Source organism: Lepidochelys kempii, chromosome 5, assembly GCF_965140265.1.
Source record: "Lepidochelys kempii isolate rLepKem1 chromosome 5, rLepKem1.hap2, whole genome shotgun sequence".
NCBI classification, from domain to species: Eukaryota; Metazoa; Chordata; order Testudines; family Cheloniidae; genus Lepidochelys; species Lepidochelys kempii.
The window spans coordinates 52,288,776-52,309,003 of record NC_133260.1 but is presented as its reverse complement, the minus strand read 5'-3'; the positions used below and the strand labels follow the sequence as shown (position 1 = coordinate 52,309,003).

Sequence of the window (20,228 nt, the reverse complement as noted above, 5' to 3'; positions counted from 1 at the left end):
ACCTTTCCCTCTGCCTTGGGAGTTCTTTGTATTTCAGGACTTTGTGGGCTTGGGAAAAGGAACAGAGATGGGCTGGGGGGTATGCTGTGTTATATAGACAGGGCTGATGAGGACATCCAGTTACCCCCTCCTCCCAGTGGATGCAAGTTTTCTATACAATTTTACATCTTAATGCTAGAGGTACCAAATCCCATTAATGCACAGAGTCAACCCCCAAAGAAGTTACCAGGAAGTAACCCCTCTTTATCCACTGCAGTCTGATACAATATCACCCCATCATAGCTCCGTTACTTATTGGCAGTCCTGCATGAAAATGTTTTGTGACCCAAATCCCTTTGCTAGCTCAGGTACATATGACTGACTTTTGTGGTCAATTGCAAGAGTAAAGTATTGTAACACCAACCTTGCTGAACATATTACAGAGTCAAGAATCAGAATCTGTGAGCTTACTAAAATAATTCACTGGGCAACAAATGTCAACAGTGCAATCAAGATCAAAGCCTTGTAGCCGTTCTGACTGTACTGTACTTCTTATAGCTTGTGTGCAGACTTTACTAGCCTCTTTGGTCCCTTGTTGGAAAGTAACATACAGTTTAGTTACTAAATATTGTACTGGTTATCAGACTTGAGGAACTTATTCTAAAGAGTGGTTTGAACCATTGCAAAATCTGAATATTTATTTTTTGTTCAGTCTAAAAATGTCAGCATATCTACATGCCATACCCATCAAATTAAGTTTTCTAATGTTCCCAGCATTACACTATACATTTCCTTAAATGGACCTGAAAATATAATGTACATATATACTTAATTTGGTTATTAAATCTAAAAATGACCTCATTGGCCAGTTAAATTAATAATCATCATAAATTTGTATTCCACCGGGTAGATATTGGCAGATCATTAGGACCTGCAAATGGCTCTTCATGCTTTCTGTGCTCCTAAGAGTGATTTTACAAAAGACTGAAAGTCTTTGAAGGTGATTCAGCCCCACACCCTAACAGAATGTACTGCAGGAAAGAAAGCTGCTAGAAATTAAAAGCAATTGAAGTTCTAATACATGAGAACAATAACAGTTTGGCTTCCGTTTTTGTGATGATCTCCTGCTTGTAAATTGCTGGGAGCTATGTTCCTTACTTGCTTATTCCATTTGTAAGATTTGCAAAGGTAGTTAATTTCATCCTCTGATTCACTTCTTAGAACTACTTTCCCCCCCCCTTCCTCTTCTTGTTTTTCCTTTCCAAAAATGTAACCAGAATTATTCTCATTAATCATGGTGGTTATTTGTGGGACTGGTAGAGTCATGAGCAGCCATAGTTTTGAAGCTTGGTATGATTTTAAAATAATATTAAGTCTGCTGAAGTTAAAAGTGGTTGAAAATTTCAAATAGACTATATACGTTAACTTTTTCATAGCACATATATATATATATGCATGTGTGAGAGAGATACACACATACATTTATAAATATATATAATATAAACATTAAATATATACATACAATCATGATACATTTAATGGATGAATATGTCTGTCAGTCCTCTCCTCAAATAACGTATATTTGTGAACTAAAATTAACCATTTCATGTGTATAAAATGAGACTGTTATTGAATTACAGTTTACTTTTAGAGTAAACAATGAAAATTATATGATATCCAGAGAGTTTACTTTCTGCCGTACTGCATTTTAGTCACAGTAGTTTTTGGTTTTATGCCTACCATGCAATGACAAAGGTTTATTTTTCCTTTGTTCTTTTCAGAGTGCTGCAGCAGCTCCCAGTCCAGTGCTAGGAAACATTCCCCCAGGAGATGGCATGCCAGTAGGTCCTGTACCACCGGGTTTTTTTCAGGTATTCAGAAAAATTATGATTCAGACATTTTAGGATGTAGAAAAGCTTTAGTTGCATTATTTGAAGCTGTGTAAAAAAGGGCCTATTCTAAATTATATTATGCATAATGTGGACAATATTTAAAAGATAGTTATTTTTAAGAAAAATATACAGGAGGACAGCAAGTGACCTCTTTGACTAATAATAATAATTCCATTGAATACAGTATCACTCCTTCACAACTTCAAAGATAAGAATTTGTGCTATTTTATGGTTAAAGATTGAAAATTATTTAATATATTTTTATAATAACCTCTTATGAGGAAATGTAAGAATTATACTGATATTTTGATGTAAGAATTGAGTTGTTGTTCATGTCTAGCTGTTTGCAAAGTGGAGCCAGAGGGCCAGATTTTCAAAAGTTTTCAGGGGCCTGATGTCAGTTGGAGTTAGGCACCTAGGTGCATATGAAAATCTCACCAAGTACATTTGCATGTTTCAATGTTTAAATACCTTTGAAATTCTTGCCCCTAGTGCATAACAACAAGCCAAGGAATCAATGCATACTCAGCCTTCCCTTAAGGTTTGATCTGGGTGAAATTATACTTTTGGTGGTTTGGACACTAACAGTGCAGTATGCTTACTTGTGGTAAATAACAAACTGGTATGCAAGGCCAAACTAACAATTTCAGTCCAGGAATGGAGAGCTCATATAAATGATCTATCTGCCTCCTTCCTACCAGGATCCAGTTATTTTTCTCCCCACTGTGCCTGCTATTGCCATGCAGCCCATAGGAGTAAATACAGCTCTAGAGCTGGAGTAACTCCCTAATTTGACCACAGTGGAGAGACAGACTTTCTACACTTATCCAAGTGTGGAGAGGAATTTTTGGTTCACATATGTGGTCGCCTGCTGAAAAATGAGTAAACCAGGTGTCCAGGGCTGAAGTGTGAGGAGCAGATGAGGATGGGGAAGTTCTCTCCTGTGAAAGACAGGGGTGAAAATTAGGAGAATATGGAGGAGGAGAATATGGAAGAGGATCTTCATTCTCCTTTCCCACTAAAGGCCATGAGATGGGAGTACTAGGTGTATCTGAAAGGTATAGTTTCACTCTGATGGATATTTTTTTGTAGGCAATCAGAAATCTTTACTGAGCGTTTTTGTTCTGTATGCATGAGTGATAGCAGTATGCAGTGTTGTGTAGCCATGTCGGTCCCAGAATATTAGCGAGAGAAGGTAGTTGAGGTAATATGTTTTATTGGACCAACATCTGTTGGTGAGAGACAAGCTTTCGAGCTTACACTTCACATTGAATGGTTCCTTGAAATATGTGTTAACTACTTAAACTAAACTATCTGTTCAAACGTTGTAGTTCACAGTGACACTTTGAGTTAGTTTCCCAGACCTGAAGAAGAGCTCTGTGTAAGAAGCTTGTCTCTGTCACCAACAGAAGTTGGTCCAATAAAAGATATTACCTCACCCACCTTGTCTCTCTGAGTGATAGCGGGTCATCTACATGGAGTTCCTCTTCACGCAGTCATAGAGGGAGGAGGAGTTCTGATTGCAGGATTCACTGCCACAAGAAGAGCTACAGAAGTCTTGAAGCTGGTCACAAGCATTGTGTTTCACTTGCTAACCCAGAATCTGAGCCAAGTTGTTCAGTGTAGTGGTGAAAGAAATTTTGCAGAAGAAACATCCTGTTTGCAGGTATCATTACAAAATGCCCAGGAGTTGGCAGGAATTATGTTAATTATTTTTAAAAAGCACTTAGCCAATAGATAAAAAGTTACAAGCAGAAATAAAACAAAACAACAACTTCACAGTATTAGCCTCACACCTGAGAAGGAAAAAGGGCCATGTTTGTCAATATCTGGATGAATGGCTGACCTTGGTCATCTCTGAAGTGTCAAAATGTGTTGACAGCAAGTTTGAACGACAAATTTTACATACTGCTTTTATATTAAAGAAAAAGAAGCAAAAAAGAAAGCAAAATAACATAAGGATATCATGCCATCTAGTGGCAGTTGCCCATTCCCTGTATTAGCCATATTATATGGATGCACTATTTTTAGCTCTGTTGTGCTGTAGCAGAGCTGACCTAATGCTCTGATAGAGCATTATTACAGGAAGAAGAATGAGTGAAAAGAAGTTTCATATTCTTTTCATCCATGGCATTACTATTGACTACAAAAAGTTAAGTGTAAATAGCACTCAGGTAATTAAACTAACTAAAACAAGCTAGGAAATTCAGAGTCAATGATAACTCACATCCTCTTTGCATTTCAAAACAAAAAGCCAGACAATATACATTTAATAAGCAAATAGATTACAAGCTTCCGTGGAAGGATATAAAATGTATATTTTTTTGAAGGGATGGGTTAATAGTCTCCCAGGTAACTACAGTGGGCACCTTTACATCCCCCTGATTCTGGGGATAGCAGGGGGCCAAACCAGCCTACCCGAAAGTTGGAACAGCCGCAGCAGTCAGTCATTCTAACCTACACCAGCTAGAACTGTCTCATAGGGGCCATTCTGCCAACCAGGGATCAGCTGAGCATATCATGCTCCAGGTCTGCCCCCTTCCACCTCTAGAATATCCTCTCGCGCACATAGCTGATTCTGACACACACTTCGGACTAGGAATGAGTCAGGAGGGATTGGCTTAACAATAGCATAGGAAGAATCCTCATCTGTCCTTTTAGAGCAACTGTAAAGTCACAGCACTGTTCCAGTGGCACTAAGGGATTTTAGCAAGGCTGAAGATCTGACCCCATTATATATTTAAGTTCATTTTGAAAATATCTGATCTTTTTAAAGTTGTGTCTGGAACTATAAGTCCACTACTATCTTCCTGCGAAGTCCCATGTAGTTTTCTGATTTTCTAGTCCATTGCCTTTATCATCCACCATCCCTGTTGTCCTCCAAACAATCACACACAGTTTAACAATGGCAGCATCCTGCTTAGCCACTTATTTTTCACTATTGAAAAATTCATGCCTTCCCCACTCCCACAGTCTTACCTGTCTGCTTCTCCTTCAAGTACAAAAATTACTCAGAGAAAACAAAAAGAAAAGGAGGACTTGTGGCACCTTAGAGACTAACCAATTTATTAGAGCAAAACAGTTTATGAGTGGTAACTGGGACACCTCTTTTCTCCTTGTTGTGGAGTCTACACAGTCTGCCCTCTTGGTCATAAGTAAAGATGGAGCAGATCAGCTATTGCCTACTTTTCAACTGTGAACAGTGGAAATCTCAGATTCCCAGAAAATCTGTGTTGCCACTGAAACATCAATTGGTATATGGTGGCATTTGTTTTTATTTAGGAGAACAAATAAATATTCGTTAATACAGCCTTAGGCTACGTCTACACTGCAAGCTAGTGGTATGATTCCTACCTCTCATAGACACAGTCATATTATCTCTCACATGAGCTAGCATGGTAAAAATAGTATTGTAGCCATGGTGTAATGAGCAGCAGGAATGGCTGTGCACTGTGCTAGCAGCCCCGAGAACAAAGACACCGGAACCCAATAGGTATGTAGTTGGGGCAGCTAGCTCATGCCTCTATTGCTACTGCCCATGCTACTGTCACTACACTACTATTTTTAGTATGTTAGTTCAGATAAGAGCTAGCACAGATATAGCTATGTAAGCAGGGAATCTTACCCCTAGCTTGTAGTGTACACATAGCCTCAGTGATCAACTCTAAAACTCTGCTTGCAAAATAAAAAGTTCTGTATTTTTATACTAAAATATACAAAACATAAAATGTGTACAATAATTATTTGATATGACCCTCAGCATGATTGTTCAAACAGTCACACATTTTCCATGCAGAGACTTCCATTGCAGTCAATGGGATTCCATGATGGAGTTACAAGAGAAACTGTAAAGAATTGGCCCCTATTAGAACGGGTAATCTTAAGTCTCAGAATTGTTGCTCAGAGCATCACAGATTGTTGAATATTCTTTTCATCAAATGAAAAATCACTACAGGCTTGAATGTAGCAGATAGGTGGAGTTGGAGGCTTTAGCAAGCCTAGAGAAGATCTGAAAATATGAAAATGGATTTTGAGGGAGATTTTATTCCCCCCCTATAATTAATGCTTATATTAAGAATATTGGTATACATGATATATGTTTGGAATGTTTGTAGTTATTTGTAGATGTAGTTGCCCCAATTCTACAAAGACTTAAGCCCATTATGACTACTCACATGTGTAAAGTTATGCACATGCTTAATTTTTCATAGAAACAGGACCTTTGTGTCATTGCTCCTGTAACCTCATATTTTATTTTAAAACTATTTTAAGTATGAAAATATAAATGAAACCCATCTTCAGTCTGTAAGGAGAGGATATTAGCACCTCAAAAGGTCTGAAAATAGTGTGGGTGTATGTTTGTGTGTGTGTTCCTCTCTCTCTCTCTCTAAACACCAGAAATAAAGTCAATTTTTAAAAAGATAAAGGTGTCTGCTGGCTTTGATGATGCCATCCTACAGTTATAGTAATGGTATTATTGCGCACAACTATTAAAACAATAGTTTAAACTATTTAAAAAATTTAATTTAAAAAATTAAAACTGCTCAGCTTGAGTAACTAAATATGCTTTGTGCCCATGCTCCCCCCACCACAATACAATCTCAAGCAGCCACAAACCCACTGCTAGTTTTGGAACAGTATTAGGGGAAGGGAAGGCACCTAAATGACAAACGCCTTATAAATATCTATTGAGGGAGTGGAGGCAAAATAAGGCTTGGATTAAATCTTTACCTATGCTGAGCTTTTGACTCTTATGTAGAGGAAAATATATATACCCTTTGGGGTGCACAAGCCCAATATTGACTGTACGTCAACAGTGGCATTACAGTGTCTTCTGAAGAGTGCTAAGGGGTGCTTGGTTTGGTTTTTTTTTTTCGTTGGTTGTGGGTTGTTTTTTGCTGATGTTTTGTAATTTATAAATGATGCCATTTTCTTCACGGGTGAATCCTGTCCTTGGCATAAATTGACAGTTGTACTTTCCATTAGACTTAAGAGATCAGTTTCATATACCAAAATTCTGTTGTTGAAGATAATGCTTTTAGCTTCATCATCATAATAATATGATGTATAATATCTGTAGCAGCAATAGTGATTCTTAACTGAGAGGTCGCTGAGGCTTTTAGTTTTCACTTGCCAGCATTGCTCCTAGAAGTGAGTTGTTCAGGTGTTGGGTGGGGAATTGCTAATTTTTTTAGAAATGTGTTCTTATTCTCAATGTTTATGTTCAAAATGTCTGAATTTTAGAGGCATGGGTAAAAAAAAAAAAAGGTCATGTGATCCTTCCTGACCTTACTAGCTCCAGCTCAAATCATGTTTGGAATGATTAGTTCTATTTTGTGTAATGTTTTCACTCAAAATTAAAGTCACAACTCTTCAACTGATTTAAAATATATATACTTCATAGTACTTTTTAAATTGTACTGCTTAAGAAATCTCCATTAATTATCATGTACATAGTTCAGCCTCTTCCTCTCCCACTTGCTGGATCTTCGTGAGTGAGAAATAATCATTATATTTGCTGCAAAGGGAGACATATTCGACAACAGTACCATTCCAACAGATCATCTGTTTTACTGAAATGAGTGTTACTTACCTTCTCAAATTCCTGGTGAAATAACTTCGGTAGCAGCAATAGATCCTGTTTGTAAGATCCTAGAGAAGTATTGTACATAAGTGCAAAGGGGTTTTTGTATGCAGATTACCAGGTGTGTATTCAGAGCACTGTAGTTATTCTTTCTTATTGTGGAATAGGTCCAGTAATTCTTTGATGAGGATAAAGCATTGACCTTAATTGAAAAACTATTATTTGTTCTAGGAGTACTTGTGGCACCTTAGAGACTAACCAATTTATTTGAGCATAAGCTTTCGTGAGCTACAGCTCACTTCATCGGATGCATACTGTGGAAAATACAGAAGATGTTTTTATACACACAAACCATGAAAAAATGGGTGTTTACCACTACAAAAGATTTTCTCTCCCCCCACCCTACTCTCCTGCTGGTAATAGCTTATCTAAAGTGATCACTCTCCTTACAATGTGTATGATAATCAAGGTGGGCCATTTCCAACACAAAACCAGGTTTTCTCCCCCCCTCCCCCCTGCACAAACCCACTCTCCTGTTGGTAATAGCTTATCTAAAGTGATCACTCTCCTTACAATGTGTATGATAATCAAGGTGGGCCATTTCCAGCACAAATCCAGGGTTTAACAAGAACGTCTGAGGAACGAGGGGGGGAAGGGGGGGCGGGCGAGCGAATAGGTTACTTTTTATAATGAATCAACCATAGAGACTGGGAATGGTTGATTCATTATAAAAAGTAACCTATTTCCCCTTGTTTATTATTCCCACCCCCACCCCCCGTTCCTCAGACGTTCTCATTAAACCCTGGATTTGTGCTGGAAATGGCCCACCTTGATTATCATACACATTGTAAGGAGAGTGATCACTTTAGATAAGCTATTACCAGCAGGAGAGTAGGGTGGGGGGAGAGAAAACCTTTTGTAGTGATAAACACCCATTTTTTCGTGGTTTGTGTGTATAAAAACATCTTCTGCATTTTCCACAGTATGCATCTGATGAAGTGAGCTGTAGCTCACGAAAGCTTATGCTCAAATAAATTGGTTAGTCTCTAAGGTGCCACAAGTCCTCCTTTTCTTTTTGCGAAAACAGACTAACATGGCTGTTACTCTGAAACCTATTATTTGTTCTGATTATTAGTCTTGTTCTGATTATTATTACTGAAGTCTGGAGAAGGGAGCTATAGTCATTAGATTTTTATTTTTAATTATTTTAAATGTTGCACTCTACATTCTTAACTTGATCAAACTTCTGACTGTTACCATATTTAAACTTCTAGGGTGGGAGGCCATGTTAGACAGCTCTAAACAAATATAAACAAACTCAAATAATTTTTGAGGGGGACCTCATTTGAAGCACACAGACATATTCCTGTTTATGAAACAGAGATTTAGTCACCAGAGAAGGCCATCAAGAGAAGTTCGCTCACTTATATATGCTGAGAGTCTGGTACACACTGTTTTATGTAAAAGCTAGTTATTGTGTGATTTACTTGATTTGCTTTACCCAAAGTACAACTTTCAATACTTTTGCCAAAAATAAAGCATAGACCTGTGTAGAGTTTAATAGTTGTTCAAATATGATTGAATGGGAAAGTGCTTTTTATTAAGCACTGATCATAGACTATCTGAGTATAATAAGATAAGCTACATATTTATGCTCATCAGCAGAATGTGCCAACACAAGTGTGTCATTTGGAGTATTTAGTCTTGGTTAGCACTAAAATGTGTTAATCAAGAGTGTCTTATAAACTGCAATGACAGTGATTGTTGATACAGAACAGAGAGAAAACCAAACAAATTAAAATATGTGACTTGTAAACTAACTCTAGTCAATTCATTTGACACGCATTTTATGTCTCATTCCATTTTCTAAATGAAAGCACTTATCTCCTACCAGTAACAGTTAAAAGCACTTAGCGATCATATTATAATACAAGGAGCCTGAAGGATGTATATTAAAAAAAAATTACTTCCTTAACGCTTTTCAGTACTGATAGGATAGGAAGAAAGTGAAATCAGAAAATTGTATGATAAAATCTTATTTCATGCTTTTGGAATATAACAGTTAACAATTTCAAACTTTTTAACAAGGGATGAGATATTAGTAAAAGACCAAAAATGTGCATATGAAGGAAAGGACTGAGAGGGAAGACAAAAGAGAGAGAACATGGGACATGACAGGTGAATTTAAAATGCAGGAGGAGAGAAGAACCTCAGATTATTTTTTTACCTAGATCATGAATCATCTTACAATTTCAGAACTTGGAATGTATGAATGGTGAGATTCTGTTCTTATGAGAATCAACACTTGACTTATGTTCTAGATGCTAGTAATTTGGACGTTCTTAGTATACCTGCACCTGGAGTAGCAGCTAATAAGTATAAAATAATGTATCTCAATGCCTATGTAAATTAAGGCTGTAATTCCATTTTAGGGCTTCTGGTAATATGCAGTACTCAAGCTTTGTTTGTGAAGATAGCAAAGATAGTTGACTTTTACAAAGCGATTAAAGATTCTAAGTTAACTACATGTAACTGACACAATTTAAACAAGACAAGCCTTGTCTACCCTGAGTGCTAAATTGTGTTTCACATCATGTTGGAACACTAGGTCATTTCCCAATGTAGACAGGCCCCCTGTAAGGAGTGCCTTCAGCCTCTCAGAATGTTTAGGTATACAATATAAGAGGATTATTTTAAAGTATGTTGCTATTTTTTTTAAAAAAAATTTAATTGAAAATATAAGAAGTAAAACAGTATGTTATTTTAATGTTCATATTATTAAAAAGCTATTTTAATTTGATTTTTAAGGTAAAACTGGTCTACAATTTAGGAATTATTTGGGGAAATTTGCAGAGCTTCTCCTGCCCATATAGCTGAAATTAATGAGAGTTGCTATAGTTCAACTATAGTTAAACTCCCTCGCTCCCTCCCTGCAATTATCAACAATAATGCATTAGTGCATTATTCTGGCCACCCACCAAGCACATTGCCCACATGCCCCACATTTGTCTCTTGTGATCGTGTAGGCAAAGCTCCTTAGCCACGCATTCTACCAGTAAGAATAGGGGTTACTGCTTCATCTCCTGTTGACACTCCAAATAAGCTCTGCTACATGGAGTCTCTGAGGGGAGGTGTTGAATCAGCACACTTTCCATCTATTCTGGGCACACCCACTTCCTGGACAGCATCCCTTAGGCTGTGTCTACATAGGGTGAAAAACGTAGTTTTTTTCAATCTGTGTAGTTTAAAATGATTAACGCCTGCCCCCCCCCCCAACATCCATGGAGAGAGAGTTTTCAGTCAGGTTAGGTTTCAGAGTAGCAGCCGTGTTAGTCATGTTAGCTAATCATATTGTAGGCAAGTCTGTCTCTGAAGGCCCGTTCACACTAGGATAAAAGACAGGGATCCTAGGCGCTATGGTAATACAAAATAATTAATAATATATGTCTTAAAGTCTTATAGTAGAGGGGACACCCTAGGAGGTTCACCTTAACCAGCTAACACATGGTAAAATTAAATTTGCCTTGTCAAGAGTAGAGTTAAATAGTTCATTAGTTAAAACAGTTAGCAATATGTTGTGAAAATGCATCTTTTTATCTTGTGAACAGACCCCAACACTGTCAACTAGGCTAAAACACAACAGCTAACAGGACTGAAGAGGTGTTACATTATATCTACATTGGTGTTTAGGGGAATTTGCAATTATGTTAAGCTAATTGGATTTGAAGAAGTACCTTTTAACCCTCGGTAGGCAGGGCCCTACTGTTCAGACGGCATTCACCACTTTTTGCCTCCCCACCTCAGGGTAATTGCCATGTAAGAACATGCCATACTTGATCACACCAATTGTCCATCTAGCCCAGTATCCTGTCTCTGACAGTGGCCAGTACCAGAGCTTCAATGGAAATGTACAGAAAACTATGCAATTTTGGAGAGATCAACCCGTCTTTCCCTCTGAGCTTCTTGCAGTCTGACATTTACAGTCGCCCTTGGCATGAGGTAATATCATCCCTAACATCCCTAATCATTGTGGCTAATAACTGTTGATGGACGTATCCTCCATGAAGTTATCTAGTTCTTTTTTTAACCAGTTATACTTTTGGCCATCACAGCATCCCATAGCAATGAGTTCCACAGGTTAATTGTACGTTGTGTGAAAAAGTATTTCCTCTTGTTTGTATTAAACCTGCTGCCTATTAATTTCATCCAGTGACCCCTGTGGGAAAGGGAAAATAACACTTCATTCACTTTTGTTTTTCCACACCATTCATTATTTGAGACCCCTATCATATTCCCCCTTAATCATTCCTTTTGTGAGCTGAACAGCCCTAATCTTTTTAGTCTCTCCTCATATGGAAGCCATTTCATACCCTTGATCATCTTTTCTGCCCTTCTCTGAACCTTTTACATTTCAACTATATCCTTTTTGAGATGGCTTGACCATAACTGGTCACAGTATTCAAGATGTGGGTGCACCATGGATTTATATAGTGGCATTATGATATTTTCTGTCTTATTTTCTATCCCTTTCCTAACATTGTTTGCCTTTTTGACCACTGCTGCACACTGAGTTGAAGTTTTGATGATTTCTTTCTTGAGTAGCAACAGCTAATTTAGAACCCATCATTATATATGTGTAGTTGGGATATTTTTTCCAATCTGCATTACTTTGCACTTCAGTGTTGAATTTGATCTGCCATTTTGTTGCCCAGACACCCAGTCTGAGATCCCCATGTAACTCTTTGAGGTCATCTTTGGATTTAACTATCTTGAATAAATTTGAATTATATGCAAACTTTGCCACTTCATTGTTCGCTCTCCTTTTCAGATAATTAATGAATATGTTGAACAGTTGGGGGATCCCACTGCTTATCTGTCTCCATTGTGAAAACTGACCATTTTTTCCTACCCTTTGTTTCTTATCTTTTAACCAGTTACTGATCCATGAGAGGACCTTCCCTATTATCCTATGACTACTTAGTTTGCTTAAGAGCCTTTGGTGAGAGATCTTGTCAGAGGCTTTCTGAAAATATAAATACAACTAAATTGTCTGGATTTCCCTTATCCTCATGCTTGTTAACATCCTCAAAGAATTCTTATTGATTGGTGAGGCATGATTTCCCTTTACAAAAGTCGTGTTGACTCTTCCTCAACAAATAGTGTTCATCTATGTGTCTGATAATTTTGTTCTTTAGTATAGTTTCAGTCAAGTTGCCTAGTACTGAAATTAGGCTCATGGCCTATAATCGCCAGGATTGCTTCTCACATCCTTTTTAAAAATTGGTGTTACGTTAGCTACCTTCCAGTTATCTAGTACAGAGGCTTATTTCAATGATAGGTTATATACTACAGTTAGTAGTCCTGTCATTTCATATTTGAGTTCAATCAAACTCTTGGGTGAATACCATCTGGTCCTGGTGACTCATTACTGTTTGATTTTTCAATTTGTTCTAAAACCTCTACTATTGACCCATTGGTGTGTGACAATACTTCAGATTTGTTCCTAAAAAGAATAGCTGTGATGTGGGTATCTCCCCCACGTCCTCTGCAATGAAGACCAATATAAATAATTTATTTTGTTTTGCTGAAATGGCCTTGTACTTACTGCCACCAGGTGTGTGCTGCCATAAGTGAATGTAGAACCTAGGGTGAATCTTGCCCTATATATTTACCTTTTCTTTTTGAGGTAAGTTTTCTTTTCTTTAACTTTTTTTCTTTTTTTCAGGTTATTTTTTACATTAAATTGAACCATACAGCACAGCCTGCACATAGGCTATCACAATGGTGGGCAGCCTGCGGCACATGGGCTGCATGCAGTCCATCAGGGTAATCCACTGGCAGGCCGCCAGACAGTTCGTTTACATTTGCACGGCCTCTTGCAGCTCCCAGTGGCCGCGGTTCGCCCAGCTGCAGGTGGCCGTGCAAAGGTAAACAAACTGTCTGGCAGCCCACCAGCGGATTACCCTGACGGGCCGCATGTTGCCCGCCACTGGGCTATCACATGCATAGAAATTCACACATAAAGATTAAATTTACTTTAAAATCTGTCTGGTTAAACAAGAGTCACATTTCCAGGAATTGAAATTTGAACTTACTAAAATACATAGAAATAAAAGAAGTCCTGTGTTTAACTCCTTCTTTCAGAGGCTTCATCCAATGTTCCGGAGCAGAGAGAAGGAATCCAGAAATTACATAGAGGTGCCTTTTAAAAACCAAGTGGAATCATGGTAGTTTTCTAATGGGTTCTCTGACCACAATTTTCAAACCTGGATACCTAATGTTAGGCCCCTTAATCCAAATGTAGGCCCCTAAAGAAGAGTGGCCTGATTTTCAGAGATACTGAGCTTGCAATTCCCACTGGTTTCAGTAGGATTGTGGATACCCATCATTACTGAAAATCAGGCTACTTATATTAAGATGCCTAAATATTGCAAATTTTGCAATTTATTTGCACATTTTTGTCATTATATATGAAAACATGAGTAAAAACAAGTAACAGCAGTATCCAAATATTAATTTAACCTCACTTGGGAATAAACAAACTCTAATCCCAGTATTCAGAAAGGATGTTGATTTAAATAAAAGAGTTTCTTGAGAGCCAGGCCACTTGCTGGATTATCATCTGTAGGAATTAACCCAAGCGCTGGTTGCTAGGCACAAGAAATCTTGAACATTTTATATTTCAAAATCAAGCAGGCTAAAGCTTAACAGCAAACAGAACAAAAATAGCTAGTAGTAACAATAAGCAGTTAAAGATGCCAGAGTCTCTATGTCATCTTCATCCTGTTGGATATTGTTTGTGGAATCCGACTTTTGTAACTTGTCAAAAAGTCATGCTGAATCATTATCACTTTTCCTGACTGTCTGAACCAGAATGTAACCAGGAAAAGTGCTGCTGTTTCAACATATGCTTTTTCAAAGGCTTTCCTAATAGAAACACATTCTCTCCTTTTCTGATTGTTTTTCCTGGGCTTTAGAATGAGAAGAATGAAATTTTGAAGACTGATTTTTTTAAAATAGAATGTATCTTTTGTTCCCGTACCAGCTGTTGGAATTGTTTCTTTGTCATGACTGTCTGTAACAGAAAAATAATATTTGTTTCCTGCACCCTGTTTAGGGTTTTTCAATACAGACTTTTTTTTTAAACCTGCAGTCATTATAATGGGATCTTCTACTTTGTCCAGCTGTATAACATTAAAACCACTGTACAGTCATTTGCTCCAGCCATTTCAGTGAGCTCAGTAAGTCCAACACTTCCAGCTCAGCTTTTGTTCTCCAGAATTTCCACTCTGTTGGTCTGAGAGATCCTGAGGGAAAGGCTTGTGGAAGGAGAGGTTTTGCCCTGATTATTGCAGGGATAGTCTTCTCTTTGTTCAAATATTCACAATTTAAAGAATGCTTTAGGCTCTTCAGCTGCTTCTGGAATTACAGGTGTTATTAGTTGCCAAAATCACTCTTTTATCATCTTTCTACTTAGACATTTGCTCCCTTTCCTTTCAGATCTAGACTTTGCTACCATGATCCCTGCTTTCTGACTTCTAGATGGGAATAATTCAATGTGTTCTACCTATGGTTGTGTTTGAAGACAGCTTGAAAGTTACAGCTGGTGAAAATTTCATGGGCTGTCATGCTTGAAAATGTAGTCATGAGGAATTGTAATAGCACTCCCCCTGATCTCTGGTCACAGGATCATTGTCTCTGGCACCCCCTACTAGGCTCTCTCTCATCCCTGTGATGGCCTTTTCCAGCCTTTGTCTTCTCCTGAGTTCCTTCAGGTGTTCTGTGGCTTGGCCCTCAAACCAACTCACATGAAAGTCTAAACCACTTCCACTGGAACATGAACAAATCCAAATGAATCTTAAAACTTATACCCCTTCTGCCTCTTTCAGACTCCGCTTTAGTTCCTTTGTTGGCCCTACCTCAGGCTTCCCCTGCAGGAACCTAACCTGCTCCCATAATATTCTTCCTCTGTTGTTTCTTGTCTGCTAAAGCCTATCCCAGGGCTTCTCTCTGCCAGAGAGATCTGTCTCCTCTGCAGTCTCTCCTCTGCTGAGCTCCTTCAGTCTACCTATAAGTCATAACTATACCTCCTCTGGCCAGAAGGCAATTAATTAATCACCCTCCAGATGCAGAGCATGACTAATTGGGATTCTTTCCCTTGCCTTTCAGGTGATGGGGCTTAAGCCCCAACACTGGAATGTTAGATCTGTTTTCTGATGTTTGCATTGGCTTCCTGTTTACTTCTGGGTGCAATTTAAGGAGTTGACTTCCATATATTAATTCCTAACTGGTTTGCTTCTCAGCAATCTTAAAGACTATCTCTTTCCTATGTACTACAATGGCAGCTGAGGTCTAGTGGACACTCAGCTAACACCAAGTGATGGTGAACCAAGGTTTGTTGGATGGGGTAGGTAGACTGGCGTGTGGAGAGGAAGGGTTGCATTACATGAGGTATGTGAGCAGAGCTCAGTAATTTAGATAATGTAGTTCAAATAAGTCTCTAGACTCATATGTGAACCAAACCTGAAATCCAAATCCTCTGTCACTATTATATACCTTATATTCTTTAAAATGAAAATGTAAAAAGATAAAGCACTTGACATTTTGTATTATTCTGTTATTATGTATCTCTCAACTCTTCCTAGAGTATTTTATTTTATATTCCAGGCTTTTTAACTTCCCTTTTATCCAGTCAAAAACTTCCATTTTTGATTATGTAATGTTAATAGTTTATCATTTTACATATGCTGTGCATATAGTTGTTCATATTCTGCTTACACAATAGCTGTATTAAAAATTTTAAGAAATGCAGCTTGGTACTAATCTTCAGAAAAGAGTTTTAAAATATATATAGTTTTGCTAAGTGCTGCAGACTAATGTACTAAATACTGTTGTCAAAGTATATAAGATGAGCTCCTGAGATTTGAGGATCACAGGAACTATATATGTAGTTACTACATAAAACATTTCTGAACTAAATTGAATTCTTTGGTTATGTTCCTTTTTTCATAGCCTTTTATGTCCCCGCGATACCCTGGAGGTCCAAGGCCACCTTTAAGAATACCCAATCAGGTAAGAGCCTTATATCAAGGACACACATTTATGGGCCGTGGTTTTCAATCTTTTTACATTTGCAGACCCATAAAAAATTTTGAATGGAGGTGTGGATTTCTTTGAAAATCTTAGACATAGTCTGTGGACCTACAGGGTTTGCAGACCACAGGTTGAAAACCACTGTTTTAGGGAATATGGTATAGTGGTTAATAGGGGGATTCCTGAGTCCCATTTCTGATTGTTCCATCAACTACTAACTTCTGTAATTTCTAATTCATTTAACCTTTGTCTGCCCCTTTTTGCCCAGCTGTAAAAGGGTATATTGATATGCACTACATAGGAGAGGTGGGTAGCTTAATTAAAGTTTATTAACTGCTTTCTGATCTGTACATGGAAGGGACTATATCAGAGGTGGGCAAACTATGGCCCACGGGCTAAATTTGGTCCGCGGGACCCTCCTGCCCAGCCCTGAGCTCCTGGCCTGGGAGGCTAGCACCCGGCCCCTCCCCTGCTATTCCCCCTCCCCCGCAGCCTCAGCTCACTGCGCTGCCGGCGCAATGCTCTGGGCAGGGGGGCTGCGAGCTCCTGGGGCAGTGCAGCTGCAGAGCTTGGCCTACCCCAGTGCTCTGTGCTGCACGGCTGTAGCGCCGCCAGCCACCAGTGTTCCAGGCAGCGCGGTAAGGGGGCAGGGAGCAGGGGGATTGGACAGAGGGCAGGAGAGTTCGAGGGGGTGGTCAGGGGCCAAGGGTGTGGATAGGGATCAGGGCGGTCAGAGGGCAGGAAACAGGGTGGTTGAATGGGGGCAGGGGTCCTGGGAGGGCAGTCAGGAAGGAGAGGAGGGGTTGGATGGGGCAGCGGGGGGCAGTCAGGATCAGGGGTTCCGGGGGTGGTCAGGGGACAGGGAGAAGGGGTGGTTGGATGGGGCAGGGGTCCCAGGGGGGCAGTCAGGAATGAGAGGAGGGGTTGGATCGGGCTGTGGGGGGAAGTCAAGGGCGGGATGTCTGGGGGCGGTCAGGGAGCAGGGGGTGGTGGATGGGACAGGAGTCCTGGGGGGGCTGTCAGGGGGCAAGAAGCGGGCGCGGGGTCAGATTGGGGTTGGGGGCTGGGCCATGCCTGGCTGTCTGGGATGGCACAGCCTCCCCTAACTGGCCCTCCATACAATTTTGGAAACCCGATGTGGCCCTCAGCCCAAAACGTTGGCCTGCCCCTGGACTATATACTGTAAGTGAAAAGTTATCATTGCTTTAAACATTTGTTATAAGTATACTGTAATTCAGTATAAAATAAATTCCTGATTGCTGTACCTTACAATAATATGTTACTCAAAGACATTCTGGCATTTGACTTTCACATTTTTATATGTATGTATTTCTAAATTGTTTAAATACTGGCAGGTAAAAGCTGGATGTGGTGAATACTATAAAAACTACTGCCAACCTGCTGTTTTAATTTCAGAAGCTATTTTTGTCTGCACATTACACTGTTTTCAGTTTAGAGCTATAGCATAATCTCAGTGAATTACAGCCCTTGCAGTTCATTTACATTATGCCACATTCATGAATTACCAGTTTTGGCAACATTGCCTATCATTAAGTTACAGATAATATAAGCAGTACATGAAAGTGATAAACTATTGTAATGCAGTTTTAAAGTTGAAATTTTGATTACACAAAAGTCAGTAAAATCATAGTTAAAATTCCCACAGTAACCATAACTCTTCCCTCGAGCACATGCATTATAGTAGGGTTCTGTCTTATTTGGTCACATAGGAAAATGTGACATACTGCTCAGCAATAATACAATATGATACAGTGGAAGGAAGGGGCACTTCTTTATATAACCATACATGTTCCAAATATTGCATGAGTCAAATTTCCAGCCTGAGTGTCTTACACTAAGGACTTTACTCTTGTTTCCCTGCATGCCACCTGTCATCTTTGGCACAGGTGACCAGATTCCACTTTGCTGGAATTTGACACTTTTGCATGTTTTACTTTTTGCTCCTACATATCATTCTAAACCTGCACCTATTGAAGTAAATGATAATGCTCCCATTGACTAAAATACACAGGATGAAACTCTATAAGTTCCATAAATCATATAATGAAGTACACAATTGTAATGCATACTCAAAAGGGAACATTGTGAATGTTACCTTTGAATTTCCTGACTCTTCTGCAATTAAAACCTAAACCTTAGAGTGCATGTGTTTTTATATATATATATATATGTACGTATGTGTGTGTAAAAGTGTAAAATAATAAACATATATATATATTTATTTATGTATATACATATATATGTAAAATAATAAAAATTCACCACAATCATATTTCTTCGCAGTCAAGATAAACTGATCAGTTCCTTCATTAAGCAATACCAGTGTTACCTGATTAGATGCATTTAATAACACCAGATTTACTTACTCCAGATAAACATTTTTATTATGAATTAATTAATTTTAGTTGGCTTTTGAAACACCATTCCAGACTCAAACATCCATTCTTGATGAAGATTTTTGTAAGATGACTGTACTACAGATATTTGTGCAAAAGGCTAGAGAAATTAATTGTAAATCTAACTATCTTATAACAGACTCAAAGGACAGATAATAACTTGGGGATTTAAAAACAATATGCTACATTTGGGCCAAGCGGGACATAACAACACATTATATTATCATGCTTGAAGGCAGGATTTGGGACCAAGCTTGGAGTCTCTTGTTTCCATTGTAGGAGTATAGAGGGTATATCTTGGAAGTAATGTCCTTGGATGGTTAGGGAGGATGGAAACTACATTCCCCACCTCCCAGCCCTACCTTAGCCTGCATTTTGAATACCGCCCAGGTGGCTTAGTTGTGGCTGAGCATCTGAGAAGACCACAAAGCCACCCTTCTAGCCCTGGAAGGTAGCTGTTAAAATGATAGAGGATGTCAAAATTTAAACATAGAGAAAACTGACCCCAGAATCAAGAAACAGCATTGCCCCATGCTCCATAGCCAGGTGGGATACACAATACAAGAAAATTAGGGACAAATAAAAGAAAATTAGGTAAAAATAAATACTGAAGAATATTCACATTTAGCTGTTTAAATCATTGGAACTCCATGTGGCCACAAGGGTGCGTGGATCCAATTGTAAGATCTTGTCCTATATCTTTAGCAGAGTTAAACTTTTTGCTTTACACTTGGCTCAGTAACAGTTTCAAAATTAAAAACAAAATTACCTGAATTATCTGTTTAAAATACAATTTATATCTCCTCTTAACACGTTTTATATATGTGTAGGCACTTGGAGGTGTCCCAGGAAGTCAGCCATTATTGCCCAGTGGGATGGACCCAACACGACAACAAGGTAAAGTGCCTGTTTACTAGATGTGAAATGTATATTGAGAATATCAACCTTTTTTTTTCTTTTAGAAAGGTTCTGCATGGTCCCAAACTTGCATCCAGCACCTCTTGTTTTAAAGTCCACTGCGGCTGCGTAAACACTTTTCAAACGATGAAGTAATAATTTGTCAATAATTTAGAAGTGTTTTTATGCACCACAGTTGTTAAAGTTGTGTGATTTTTTTCAGGGCATCCAAACATGGGTGGGCCAATGCAGAGAATGACTCCTCCAAGAGGAATGGTTCCATTAGGACCACAGGTACCTTGCATAAATATGTGTGTCTATATTTACAGTACACATACATATGATATTTTAGGGTCCTTTTTGTCA

The 20,228-nt window shown here is 38.6% G+C and overlaps 1 protein-coding gene across 7 annotated transcripts in view; it reads left to right on the top strand.

The window, feature by feature from the left end:
• The window catches only part of SSBP2 (single stranded DNA binding protein 2), a 273,747-nt gene that overhangs the window by 191,061 nt on the left and 62,458 nt on the right, over positions 1 to 20,228 (top strand). For all 7 annotated transcript variants that reach the window (XR_012158937.1, XM_073344389.1, XM_073344396.1 and 4 more), the window contains 4 exons: positions 1,761 to 1,850; positions 16,468 to 16,527; positions 19,796 to 19,862; positions 20,086 to 20,156. Coding sequence is in view for 6 of the 7 variants with exons in the window: in XM_073344389.1 (XP_073200490.1) it covers positions 1,761 to 1,850; positions 16,468 to 16,527; positions 19,796 to 19,862; positions 20,086 to 20,156 (288 nt within the window). In the remaining variant the exon portion in view is untranslated. The remainder of the gene's footprint in view (positions 1 to 1,760; positions 1,851 to 16,467; positions 16,528 to 19,795; positions 19,863 to 20,085; positions 20,157 to 20,228) is intronic.